The 14,656-nt window shown below is 42.4% G+C and overlaps 1 protein-coding gene across 1 annotated transcript in view; it reads left to right on the top strand.

Moving 5' to 3' along the window:
* The window catches only part of LOC120792771 (solute carrier family 45 member 3), a 28,097-nt gene extending 15,201 nt beyond the window's left edge, over positions 1-12,896 (top strand). The window contains exons 2-6 of the mRNA XM_040132097.1: positions 449-811; positions 5,575-5,765; positions 5,882-6,545; positions 9,687-9,952; positions 10,044-12,896. Of these exons, the coding sequence (XP_039988031.1) occupies positions 664-811; positions 5,575-5,765; positions 5,882-6,545; positions 9,687-9,952; positions 10,044-10,487 (1,713 nt within the window). The 5' untranslated portion in view covers positions 449-663 and the 3' untranslated portion in view covers positions 10,488-12,896. The remainder of the gene's footprint in view (positions 1-448; positions 812-5,574; positions 5,766-5,881; positions 6,546-9,686; positions 9,953-10,043) is intronic.
* The last annotated feature ends 1,760 nt before the right edge of the window (positions 12,897-14,656 follow it).

Here is a 14,656-nt window from a genome sequence, read left to right on the forward strand (position 1 = left end):
TTGCCACGTCGCTCCAGCTGAGTCATCTCCTCTGTCCGCTTGTTGTTGTTCCTGCTGTCCTGAAGCTGTTGGTGAGGAGCTCTGAGAATACTTCAGTATTATACCCTTGTGAACTATCCATTTCCATGTTTCTGAAAAATGTTTTGGAATCTGCACAGATTAGGTTATGTTGTGAGAAAGCTGTCACACTGACATTCCCCATGCAACCTAAGGCCACTGCCATCCAGGTGTAGTAACCTGGGAATGACCTGTTTTAATGTGGCATGCCTTGGCCTTGACACATAAATCCTAACAGTTTCAAACAGCCGCAAATTTTATAATATAAGATATACTGTGTACTGCCATGCAGAGGCTGTGTGTTTAGTATTTAGATGTTTCTTTTATTTTGCTCTTCTAAAGTTGCAAAAAACATTTTTCCCATTTATCACTGTTCTCTATTTCTCTTTAGACCCAGAATGCTGAGAAGAGGATGAATCTTTCAGGTCATCTGAGACATCCACGTTTCTTTGCTGCTGTCCTTCCCCGACAGCCCTCCTGTCCCACTGGGGCACCATCTGCCTCACCACGCACCCCCCCTTGCCCTTACCCGGGTCCCTACCCCCTCCCCTGCTCCCAGTAGTGGCCACCCCAGAGGGGAGGAAAGGCGAGCCAGCTCCTGTAAATATGCCTGGATGGAGGTCTCAGTGGCGTCTTGTCCTGCTGAACTCCCTGACCTGTGGCCTGGAGATCTGTGTGGCAGCTGGGATCACATACGTGCCCCCACTGCTGCTGGAGGCTGGAGTGGAGGAGCGCTACATGACCATGGTGCTAGGTAAGGGCTTGGTGAAGACTGAAATAGGGGGATCTGATTACCAAGGGTCTGTGCTACCTCATGGTGTGTGTTTGTATGCAATGGCACATTTTTTGCTTCTACCTCCATTCCCTTTCTCACACATGGATGCTCTGTCATCTTTTCTCCTTCTCTGCCCCTTTCTGACAGGGTATTCATTAAACCTCACAGGCAAAGGTGGTCATGTTCACATACACACACTTGCAGACACTCTCAAGGACAGACTGTGGAACTGCTAGGAATCAGCTATCTCCTCTGTGGATTGTTCACTGACCACATGAGTGATTGTTTCTTGTCTGAGTGTTTCAAATGGTAGATTTTTATGGCCCCGGAGTGCAACATATTCACTTTGCGTTGTGTACTTGCATGGGGCTGAAAGGAAATTAGATTTTATTTTACTCAATCTGAATGCTTTGTTTGCTGCGGCTACACTGAAGCCATAACACAAATGGCAAATGATTTCGTTAGATGCTATTAAATTCATGAAAAATATTACAAATCAGAATAGGCTGTACCCTCCAAAGAATGTATATTTTTGTAAATTAGTTTGATACATATGATATGTGACCTTGTCCAGTGATAGCAAAGAGTGTGCTGGGGTGGGGGGGTGCTGCAGAGGGGCATGACTATGCCTCAGGGCTCCTGTCATCTTCCCCATTCAGGTCATAAAGACATAATTGAGGCCGTTACACTAATCAGTGGCCAAATCACCTGTTGTTTTGTTGAGGTGATAATCAGACACTAATTGAAAGGCAGCAGGAGAGCGAACTGCCGGGGGGGAGAACTATGATCTCCCACACTGACACTTAGTGTCTCATAAACCAGTTCTTGGACTTCACTTCCAATCAGACAATTATCAGATAATGTAAAACACTGTGATTTCATTAAATGCATCCTCCTTGCCTGTTGTTGCACATTTTGCTTCACAGATCTTTTGTAGTAGTCTTCATGAAATCATCTTTATGATCATAAGAAGCAAATCTGATTAGACTACTGCTATTGTATTATCAATGAATATATATATATATATATATACGATACAACCCATCTGTCATAGCTTTGCGATGGTTTTCTATAGTATTTAGTGTTGTGCTCTATAGTTATTTGCATAGTGTCCATTGTGAAAGGAGGGTTATTCTCGTATTGCCAGAAAAATACGGAACAGGATTTGGACAGTCAAATATAGAAATTGAAAAGCAGTTTTCAATATAGCAGCACTTAAGGGCCAGTTTATACTTCTGCATAGGTACAGCGTACGTATGGCGTAGCCGCATATCCTACGCTGTAGCATGAAGTGCACCTCCTTAGCAATACAACTACACATTGCGCCGATGCAGACTGCAACAGTTGTTGGTCTGCTTGGTAGTCCGTGTCTCTCAATGGCCGGACAAGCAGAGAAAATTCAAAATCTTTCTGCCTCAATAGATTCAATGGTTGTACACACCATCTACTCCGATGTCTTCTCTCTTTTAATTGTTGCAGTAATTTCAGTAAATGTAACTGTTGTTAAACATTTATTAGCTCCAACTCCAACATTATCCGCTCAATTTAAGTCATCATTGTTTGAAGTACACAAAGAAACTCAACACAGTTCCATAGAAAGCCCCACCGCCAACAAGCATTTTGCCGGTGTAATTTCAGAGCGACGCAGACACACCAGCACACAAGTATAAATTCTTACAATGGCGTAGGCTCTGCGTCGATCCTACATAGAAGTATCACCCGGCCTGAAGAGCCATTATAGACCTGGGGAGAACAATAACTCGCTTTGAAAAAAGGTGCATGCCACTAAGTCTGTGTTCCTCTGACATTACACATAGGGTTGCACATCAGTGCCACTGAAAAATGTAGAGGAACAATCAGCTGGAAAATACCAGACATTGTTCTTGTATTCTGAAAGAATTTCTAGGATGTGGACATTTCAACTCGAGTATAAATAGTAATTCAACTGCAAAACAACAGTTTGAAAGAAATTCATTATGCAGGCAGCATGTGTTTAAACCCAGAATGTATGTCTGGTTATTTGTCTTTAGGGAAAAATGGTGAAAACAGAGAGGTGACATTTTTCCCTGCACAGTCTCATAGTCGCTTAACTTCAAAGTTTTCTAGTACTATTGCTGAATCAAAGAAAAACGATTATTTCCAGAAGCTAGTTTAAAGTTATACCGAAAAGCACCTATTGGTGACAAATACAGGTGGTGGACACAGTTTACGCAACAGTGATGCCACACTGTACAACCCAGCTCTGCAGTAAATACTACCTTTTGTGAAGCTCATAATATTCGTTGAGACTGTGTAAGAGAGGCGTTGATCCAACTATATGGTCATTTTTGTGGCTAAAGTTAGTGCCATTTTGTAATATGTTGTAACCTGCTATGATATTTTATACGTGTGAAAATACACAAGAAAATACAAAATAATGGAGTCCAACAGACCACAAACTACAACCTCAAAAATTAGCATACAGTAGACGTGAGTCAGTGACAGAACATTGTAAATCTGGCCAGGGTGGTTAGTGCGTGTCATCTTTCACTTTTAACATACAAGATGCAAAACATTTTACTGATTACAACAAAATATTGTTTACAACTAATTGCACCATCATAGCCAGTAATTCTGTGAAGAGCTATAAAAAGTAGCTAAATTTGTTCTGTGTGCAGTGTTCTGCCTTGTGCAACAGTGGATATGCAGCACACACTACAAACACACTCTGGAGTATGTTTTGCTGATGATTGCACCCTTATGTCTGGCTAACATGAAGACAGACAGGTTTTTTTTTTTTTTTGGAAAACGGTCATTTATCTAGGTTATCACAATTAGTGGCACATGTGTATATACACACAATTAGCATCATCCATATGGTATATATTTGCACACTGTAACCGAATTTGCTTGTAAGTTATGTGGGTAGTGCATGATCCTGTCAGCCCAAATGGTACTCACATGGTTTCCACCAAAAGTGTCTCTTTGAGACATTGTCTTGTGACTGTACAGATGATAAATACAATTCAACCAGACCAAAAGGCCCCGTGCAGATGACAGATGTTACTTTTCAGGTATCAAGATTAAACAGTATACACTTCCACTCTTCAACTTCTCTAACAGCTGCTAGTGATATGAAGAAAAATGATTTCATTGTAGAGTTCCTCCCAATCAGCCTGCACTGTAAAACCCAATCTGGAAATGGCACTCAAGCTAATTGTCATCTCCCTGTATTATAATGGAGTGCCTTAGTGTTATTTGAATGAAGATACATATTGTGTCTTGGGAGGCTTAAAGCTAATTTCCCCAAGCAGTAGTGTCAGGTTCTCAGATGGCTTTTTTCTACTTTATTTAATAGCCATTTGTTGGCTGCTTCATCCTCCAGTTGTTACTTTCTTTCTCTAATTTCCTCTTTGTTAGAGGAGAAGATACTCAGTGCGTTTTAGCACCAAGGTGTCCATTACTGATGTTTTTTATTTTTATTTTTATTTTTTTCAAGTATATTTAGGTATGTATTTGGGTCACAAAACACATTGTGGAATGTGACACATTTAATATTGGGTAGGATCATGTGTGGGTTAGGTTAGGCAGCAGACTGATTTATGTGGGAGTGTCTGTCAGTAACAGCTGGAAAGCATGCTTTTGTGTGTGTGTGTGTGTGTGTGTGTGTGTGTGTGTGTGTGTGTGTGTGTGTGTGTGTGTGTGTGTGTGTGTGTGTGTGTGTGTGTGTGTGTGTGTGTGTGTGTGTGATAAATAGTATATTGTAAGAGTATAGTGGAGAGTGTTTGTGTGAGACAGTAAGTCTTACAGCTGTAGATGGTGAGGATGGTAATGAGGGGCCCCCACAGCTAGAGCAGGAAGAATTGTGGTGAACGGGATGACTGCCTGTCTGACTTGTCTGACTTGTTTGGCTTTCTCAGATATCCTGCCTGTCGCTCTCTCTCTCTGTGCTCGTCTCATCTCCCAGCATACCTGCTTTGGCTTTTCGTTTGTCTCCTTCATGAAGCTATCTAGAGAACAATTTAGGCACCAGAAACACAAAAGTTGTCTCCTGTTCTGTTTCAGTTTCTTGTCAAACCTGTAGAAAGTACCAAAATGGATCTTGGTTAAGTATTCCAATCATACCTCTCTGCTGTGAATTTTTTGACCCCTAGTGGTTCTATGGAGCAATGTTTTTGATGAGCAGGTCCTCATATTGTTTGTATTTTATGTTTACTAGCATATGCGTGAGGACAAAAATGAATTCAAAATACAGCCTTACACAAAAGGTATTTTAATGAGAAACATTGAATGAACACAAAGGGTACTTGTCTGTAATGAAAACTTCACAGGGTGCCTTTAAATGTCAAACTCTAGCCCCAAGTTCTGGTCATTTTAGGTATTGCGTGTGTGTCTATGCAAACACCCATTGTGCCGTGGTGTGTTCCAAATAGCCAGACCTGGCACATGGATTACATCCCCTGGTAGGAGGACCAGACAGGACCAGTAAAAGGCAGGATGAAATCAACCAGTCAACCAGTCATAGTAGCTACTGTAAGCCACAAAGCTTAGCAGAGATGTTATACATTAGGCATCTGTTTTTTTTCCCTTAAAGAGTCTGTTTCAACATTTGTGAATTCATTTTTTTGCATACATTATGTTGTCCGAATTTCTTTTTACTTTGTCCACGTCCTCTGTGTCTTTGGTGGTTCTCCTCTACATATTCTGTGCTTTTCTTTATTGTTGTCTTTTGACTTCCTATGTTTCCCTGGTTCCGTTCACAGGTATTGGTCCAGTGCTCGGCCTCCTCTTTATACCTCTGATTGGCTCAGCCAGTGACCACTGCAACAGCAGTTATGGCAGAAGGCGTCCTTTCATCTGGCTGCTTTCTTTGGGAGTCCTTCTGGCACTTTTAATCATTCCCCACGCTGATGTCCTGGCTGCCCGTCTTGCCTGGGGTGGGCGCACCCTTCAGGTAGCATACCAGTTTACTTGTGATTGTCATTTTGTTGAATTCTAGGCACAGAGCACACAAGACAAGATCATTTATTTGTGTTTTCTACCATGGTTATACTTATGCTTTTGCTATAGGTGGGATTCCTTATCCTTGGGGTTGGACTCCTTGACTTTTGTGGACAAGTGTGCTTCACGCCACTGGAGGCTCTTTTGTCTGACCTGTACCGGGACGAGGAGGACTGCGGCCAAGCCTTTGCCATGTTCTCCTTCATGGTCAGCTTGGGCGGATGCGTGGGTTATTTGCTACCTGCACTGGACTGGAGTCGTGGCCTACTCTCTCTTTACCTAGGAGGCCAGGCCGAGTGCCTCTTCTCCCTCCTCATCCTCATCTTCATCTCCAGCGTACTCATCACCATGAAGGTGTCTGAGGAACCCTCGCTCGCCAGCAGTGGCTTGGTGGGGTCTGGATCTTTACTGGAGTCTGGGGCGGGTGCGTTGGAGGCCCGTCGGTGCAGCGTGCCACGCTCATGCTGCTACCTGCTGAAGTGCAAGCTGAGGCTGCTGAAGTCTGGTCCCCTGCTTTGCTTACTGAGAACATGCTGGTCCATGACCCCAGCAATCTACAGGAGCTACTGCCATGTTCCCCGAGTGATGAGGCAGCTGTGTGTGGCTCAGCTCTGCAGCTGGATGGCTGTCATGTCTTTTATGCTTTTCTACACAGACTTTGTGGGGGAAGGCCTGTACGAGGGCGTGCCCAGTGCATTACCAGGAAGTGTGTCCAGGCAGAGTTACGATGAAGGTCAGATATCCTCTTTGTACAGCCATTACACATATTGAAGATTTGTGTTATGTGAGCTTATTTCTCTTACCTTGAAATAATATCTTTCTAAATTTGTAGGTAGCTCTTTGTGGTATACACACTGGATATTATTAATGGTGCCTTAATGAATCTCTCCATGGAAGTGCATATTGATTTTGCTCCAACTCTGCCTGTTATAATCACCAAGAAAAGTAGGATGTCATGAAAAAAAACTTCCATTGAAGTAGCGAGACATGCCCGGCCTTTTATCATCATGTCCTAACCTCCACCACCTGTCCACTTAGCTGGCTTAAGGTCCATCCTGGCTGTGCTGTCTGGTCTGTCACAGCTGTGCAGGATGCAGTCATACTTCCTTGGGCACAGGTGGAAGACAGAGACACAGCCTGTGTTCCTGCATACCTCCATGCCTCCCTGCTGCCCTCACGTTGGCCCCTGTCAAGTTATAGGGCATATAAAGCAAAGACCAGCCATTAATATAGACTCTGATTCAAGACTTCAAATGAGGCGATGAACATTTTGTGTAGAAACTCCACTGAACAACTAAAAAATGCTTTGGGTACATATGCTTAAGCCATTGTCAAGCCAATCCAAGGTATTTTAGGTATTATGTTCTACCCCTGCACTTGAGACATTGTAAACAAATACACAGTCTTTATCCTTTCCTGTTCTGTAAATCACAGAGTTGTCACTAATCCTGCTAGACAGTTGTATGGGTATATGAAGCTGAAGTAAGCAGATGTTAGGCAGACCGTCTTGCCCCATGATGCAAAAAGTTGCAGATTTATTGACATAGCAGACCATGCGTGAGTTAAATGATTTAAGTCTCCTTTTGTTTGCTGTTCAGCCAGACTTCCTACTTTACATCCTATTTCCCTCCCTTCTTTTGCCTGTTCCTTTATTTTTCTTCACTTAACTATATACTTTTCAGCTTCCTTTCCCATTTCTTCAGTCCTTTTTCACTATTTCCACCTGTTTTTCTCAATTTCTGATCCTTGTTCTCAACCTTCCCTTACTCACAACATTCCCCCTCTTTCTTTCACATTTTCATCCATCCATCCAAATTCTTTTCTCCTCCCTCTTTCTCTTCCTGCTTTGTTTACTTTTTACTTTTCCTCTGTCTCTGCTCCCTGTGCTTGCTGGACCACGAGGAATGTCACACTCACAAAGAATTAATGTCAAGGAATCAGCACACAAAGAACATGTTCATTCAAGTCAGGTAGACGGCAAAAGCACACAATTTTGAGGTCTGTCTGAGACACGTTTGTTTAATTTGAAACACAGCGGATGTTATTAAGGCACATCCTTCAGTCTGCAGATGTTCCACTGCACGAAGGTAATCTGCTTTGTCTCCAGTTTCATAGCTGCATGGACTTTTTTAAACTTCATTTTAATAGTAACTGCTCATCTTTTTCTGAAGGGTTGCAATGAACAGCATTTCTCTGTAAAGCTTGTATTCGAGAAACAGCCATTTTCCTATCCTGCAGTGGTTCTCTTGTGCAAAGACTCAGTAATATTCTGGCTCAGTCCCATATCTCTTTGGGCTAGAATTTCAGTCCTCATTAGCTTCTGTAGTGTTTGTAAAGTGGGCTCAGCAGCTTTGCTTTCCAGGAGTAATATGATCCATGTACTTCTTTCACGCAAGTGATTCTATGCTCTGCTGCTGAACTTATGACCCACACTGTTCACAGGGAGCACTAAGAGATCAGGCTGATGGCAGGCTGAAATAAATAACAGTCCAGACATGTAGTTAGTCCAGCTTCCATGGATTAGTACTAAAACTCAAAAACTTAATTAAGGGGTAAAATAAATGTGGGGATAAACAGGAAACATTTTTAAAAATTGAACAATTTTCGCATACTTGACTACACATTTCTGAAATATTTCATTATTACTGAGAACTTTTGCATCGCATGTTTTTTTTAAAGGATGAAAATATAATTTTTCATTTTCCATTCTAGTTGAAAGGCCAAGTTCAAAGGGAGAATGCAAATTCTGCTATAATTGTACTGTATTGGAGGGCTAAACATTTAGTTTATTTCTTTAAAAATAGAGTTTGCACAGTCATAATCAGAATGTTGTCTTTACCCCTTGTGGGTTGTAATTATTTCATATATTGGTTAGGTTGTCTTAAGTGTCACATACATCGTCCTGTGAATCTAGCACCTTGCTTTTATGGGTTTAGACTGTTTTTCTTTTTTTTTTTTTTAAATCAGCTACAAGACATTATACATCACTAGATTTAAAATCTGTCACTAACTTGACTGTTAATGTGTTAATTTGGGTATTGAAAACCTTTTGATGCCATGCAGTAGACAACACTGTAAATGAATCTAATTTTGCTAAGGAATCTCTAACTCTTCCTCTGATGTTGTTTGAACTTTAAATTCCACCTCGGTCAGTTTGTGTTACCTCATCCAAATGCTTGTTGTCTGGCTGGCTGACTGGGCCAGACATGGGCCAGGAGGCACATTGCCTCAGTAAACATGTCATGGCCTGAGGTATCTCACCTCTTGGGCTTTTCAAGGATTTATCTAAGGTTAATGCTGTCTTTCTGAAGTCAGTCAACCCAAACAGTGTCTCCGTACTGGAGAGCTCTGTGAATGTCTGTGTACAAGATCATCATGAGAGTGATATTAAATTTTATGTGTCCGATTGTAATTGAGACATAGGAGGAGAGTCTGCCCGACATTACATTTAAAGTCCTCTTTGTCTTGAAAAATTAAATGAAAAATCCAAAAACTTCAGACCTTGAGAAGGTGGTCCATGCTTTTATATAATTCAACAGTTAACAAAATCGTCCTTAAATTTGGCTAGATTGCTTTACTGGCTAGACTCCAGCATCGGCTTATTCACATGAAACCTACCATACTTCGCTTTATAATCCACAGTATGAAGTGATTTACTGACTTGCGAAATACGGTCGAAACCGGAAGTAGCTGTACAATATGGCAGACCTTACGTGCTGTAAACCTTACTGTAAACCCTAGACTTGCGCATGCACGACTCATATCTATGTTTGACTCGGGCCGTGTAGTGTCAGATGGAAATCACCCTTACACTGTGAACTTTATTATTACAGCTGGTTGTAATATTTACTGCATACTAACTTTCTTCTCTCAGGTATCCGTATGGGCAGTCTGGGCCTGTTCCTGCAGTGTGCTACCTCAACCTTCTTCTCCCTGGTCATGAGTCGTTTGGTTCGCCACTTTGGCTCACGATGGGTCTACCTGAGCAGTATGGTGAGCTTCACACTCTCTGCTCTGGTCATCTGCCTGTCCAAAAGTGTGGTCTTGGTCACCGTAATGGCGGCTCTCACTGGCTATGCCTACGCCACGCTGCAGACTCTGCCTTACACGCTCACCTGCCATTACCACAAGGAGAAAGAGGTAAGTAAAGACCCAATAACTTCATACTCAAGGTTTGTGTGTTTACAAACTGTATCATTGATAAGTTGATTCTTCTCTTGTTTCATTCCAGGTCTATATGCCAAAAAAGAAAACCAAAAGCGTACATAAAAATGGTATAACAACCAAGTGTGACTCTATGTATTTGACTCCTGTGGAAGAGGAGGGTGGACGGAACCACAAAACCGGGGCTTCCTATGGGCATGCCATCTTCAGCCAGGACAGTTGTGAGTACTACCCCAGCCCACACAGAGAGAACGGTTCATCTCACAGCTCCGGTGGAACTGAACAGGAGGAAGCTGAGTTGGGGTATGAGAAACGTGGCGTGGGTTTGGACTTTGCCATCTTAGACAGCACCTTCCTCCTCTCTCAGGTTTTCCCCACCCTCTTCATGGGCATGATCGTTCAGTTTGCACAGTCAGTCACTGCCTACATCGCCTGCTCTGCCATCTTTGGTGCTGTCGCCATCTACCTGGCCAGTCAAATTGTCTTTGACCATAAGGATCTCAAAAGCTGAGATTTAGGTGGAAAAGATGTGGGAGTGATGGGATCATAAATAATCAATCAGTCATTCAGGTTCCGTGGATTGAACTCAGCAATGCACTACTGTTTCCAGAATGCCTTGGTTTACGACTGCGTGCTTCATTTTATGAAAGCTCTGCATCAAGGAAGTGTATGTGTTTGACAGAAAGTGGCTAATGAAAGAAAATATCACAGGAGACGTGTTATCTGCCAGTCAAGTTTCCGTGATAAAGCAGGGATTGTTACCTGCCACCTGAAAAGTCAACACCCACCGTGTGCCCAGGACAGGTGTGTATCTCTCTGTACTGATGCTATTGAATTCTACAGAAATATCTAAAAACTTTTTGTTGCGCCATCTTCTCTGTCCGTTGTCTTTTTCCTCAGGTACCACCAAACAGATTTACTGTAGAACTCATCAACCTCAGATACACTAACCTTTTTTTTTTTTTAGTCCCGTCCACAATTTTTAAAACTACAGTTTGTTTAGTACTCAAAAACAACACATCAAACTCCGTACTGGCTTGTGCGGACTCTTCTGCAGCATCACTGAGCCAATCTGGAGACAGGTCATCATCTTATTTAGGCAGGCCATGTATTTCCTCATAATGGTAGAATGGATAGTTCAATGCGTTGTTTCTACTCATTCAGAAAATAGAATTATAAGTGGGATCATTGGACTTTTCCAACATGAAAAATGCACTTAGAGGGGTACTCCAGTGATTTTAGTATTGCAACTCCATACTGTTGGGGGACTTGCAAGAGACATAATATCTTGGTCAGAATATCTTGTCTTTCCATACAACTGGTCAAGCTCCAAAAACGCTGGATCCTACATTTCCCATCATACGACTTAATATCATCTTTCATTAGACCTTCTCTACCTGTTAAATGTCGTCATCATTCAAACTTCATGCCCCTAGTTTGTAACACAGGTTTTATGTCAAATATTTGAAGTATCAAGCCTAACTCAAGATAACCCTGCTGACATCACTATGCCATCATAAGGGTTTCTTTCTAAGGCTTGACAAAGCTCAGAAGAAGTGATACAACTACTTTACCAGCTGGAAAGTACTCTCAATAACAAGTAAACTTATCGTTAGTTGTAATATTGGTGGAATAGCCCTTTAAAAGTTCAGCTATTGTCAGATGTTGGCCCCATCTTTTGCCCCCCCAGTCTAGTGTAATCTATTACTTAATGAAAAATTAACAGTTTACTGCAAATACTTTGTATACAAATTTACTGTACATCCCTATGGGAATTTAGTTATGCAACCTGTTGAGGTAAGGATATCGACTATGATGGTTAAAGAATGATTTTGTTTACTGGAACTGGAATACTGCATCAGACGTCCTCAGTCTAGATAATCAAGAGTAGTCTACTTCAGTTGACTGCTCATCCTGTCCAACAATGCTTCTGATCAGGACAGTCGTCTCAGGCTAGTACCTCGTTTTAGTCTCCCATCCTGTCCTAATGCCACTGTTAAAAACACTTTCCCTGCAGCCTAAACACTCGTGTTTTATTGTAATCTCAAATGACAATCTAGAACATCCAGATGGGCTTGTTGTGTAATGCTGTATGTAACCAGTAAACATGTAGGGTGATGTCTGACAGAAGCCCACTTCATAGCACCCATTCCTGAAAAGACCAAAAAATTCATGCAGTAAATGGAAACATTTGTTTACTGAAAATGATGCGAGAGTACGCACTGTATATTGATGAGCTGAAGGCCAAGCCGAGGTGTGTGTGCGCCTGTGTGTGTGTGCGCCTGTGTGTGTGTGTGTGTGTGTGTGTGTGTGTGTAACATGGAGGACAGACAGTGAAGGTAAACTGAGTAATATTTAAGTGTGAGGCTAATGAAAAGTGATGTGACTGGAGTGTGTGCAGTTTTTCCCAGTGGTTACAACAAACAGAATTGACCTTAGCCCATATGATGCTGTATGTTACAGGATATTGTGGCCTTCAGTTGAGCTTTTAAAATCAGCCAGTTGGTGTTGGCACCATGCTTGTGTCGCAACTCGTAAGTGAGTCCATATGAGCATTTTGTTTCCAGGTTGTCTGATCCTACACTAGGGGTGATTAATTCGGTTCAGCAAATGCAAATAGTCCTGAAGGATCTTATTGCCTGAGGTGCGCTCAGCATGAGAGAAGACGGCAGAGGATTTGTTTGTCATGTTGTTACTTCTGCTGAGTAGAATGCATAAAAAAGAGAAAAAGAATTATCCTTTCGACTCGATAATGAACAGGAAATTATTGCCTAGCAGTAGCTGAAGTGTCCGAAAAAGGTTGTTTTACAAGTGCCTGTACATTTTTCGAAACATTTTTTGTACATATGTATTTATTTATTATGCTTTTATTACAAAATAGCACGTATTAAACTATTGGCCTCTTTGGCATCTTTCATAGGATCAATATAGCTTGTATCAGCTGAACATTTATCAGAGATCTGTTATATTGTTTAACAGATAAACACCACAGATCCTCTCACTCAATAGGTGGAGTTGTTTTCATTCCCTTAGGCTCTAAACCAAATGTCCTGTGATTTAAGACAAAAAAGTGCCAATGGTCAGACTTTAAGGCCAGAAGTCATTATATTTGATGTGATTAATCAGGTTATTTTTTAATCACATTTTTTGCCACAAGATTTCAGTCACATGTGTTACAGTTACAGATTTCAGTCACGTGTTATTGTTACAAATGCATTCAGCCATAACAAAAAGTTGTATTTCATTTTCATTATACATTCATCTGATTGTGTATAAATATGCAGTTGCTGAATAGATTTTATACAAAATAAAAGAGCTGCATTGTCAATGAGATGTTGTCCTTGAGTAACTCTATGAAACACATTCTCCTTCCCAATTTTGAGAAACAGGTATATTATCGGTCATTACTTTATACAGCACTTGAATTTTAAAACCGAATATTACATAACAGGGGTCAGTAGATTTTGTTTAGATAATTGTTAGTCATTGAGACTGAAATGCATTTTGATCAGGCTCTACATTTCAGAGTGTTCCGAAAGGTAAAATGTCCATAAAGCCGAATGCAGTCTCGTCTCTGACACTTAGCAGCAAAGACTGTACATGAGTGTCTGAGAAATCACTTGGAAATGGTGCCATCCTTTGGAAATCGCGGGGAACTGATGTGTGCAGGAGAGGCTGCTGGTGCGCAGCTGCACCGGCTCCACTGACGCATGGGCATGCTGCTGGTGGCATTATCTATTACATGGAAAAGACGATAGGCTTTCATGTTGCAAGGAATGGCATGCTGACAATGTGTTCCATTTCATGACAGGCCTCTCCAGTTTGCTCTTCACAGTTCTCACGAATCCACCATGGGAAATGCACGGGTTACAGTGTACCATCAAAAACATGATACTTTATTAATATGCCGCTTTGGGCCTCCATTACACAGCCTTGCAGTGGAGCTCAGGAGGACTCGGTGTCTTGCTCAAGGACACGTCAGCAGGGCGGATGCTGGCGGAGACTGAGGTCTTGAACCCTGATCTTTGCGGCCGAGCGGCGGTGGACGCCCCGCTGGCTCCTGGGGCCAGCTGAGGTGTGCTTTTAGGGCCGGAAGAACACCGATCTGTGAGGGAAAGTTCTTGAACGGCACAGCAGAAGAAGTGGAACCACGAGAGCCCTGTCATTGCTCTCCGGTGACAAGTGGGCCTGTTTTTACACCTTCCTTCTAAATAAGGAAGCGGCCTGACAGACATATGACCACCGACCCAATTTGGGAGCAGCCCGAGTGCCCCATCGCGTCCCACGGCCGCTGAACGCCACCAATAAGCTTTCTCCCCTTCCAGTCCAGCATTGACAGTAGCTATGCTATCCCCCTCAGCTCTCCACAGACGTGGTATTTTTCCTGCTGTCAGCACCCTCTCCGCCCTCGTATTATCCCAGCGGTGAAGTCATCTAGGGATGCGACACCCCTGGCAAGCTCGGAACAGGGTTTTTGGTGAGTGGTAAAGGACTTATTCTGAACTCTTACCGAGAGGGAGACAGCGAGGGGCAAGAGAGAGAGAAAGAGAGAGTGTGTGTGAGAGAGAGAGGCGCGGACGAGCTGCAAAACATGGTAATCACCACCACCAACATCACCATCACCATCACCTCCAGCTCTGCCGCGCACTCTCCCGACTCCTCTCCTCCTCTGCACTGGGG

This window comes from Xiphias gladius, chromosome 8 (assembly GCF_016859285.1).
Source record: "Xiphias gladius isolate SHS-SW01 ecotype Sanya breed wild chromosome 8, ASM1685928v1, whole genome shotgun sequence".
Taxonomy (NCBI): Eukaryota; Metazoa; Chordata; class Actinopteri; order Istiophoriformes; family Xiphiidae; genus Xiphias; species Xiphias gladius.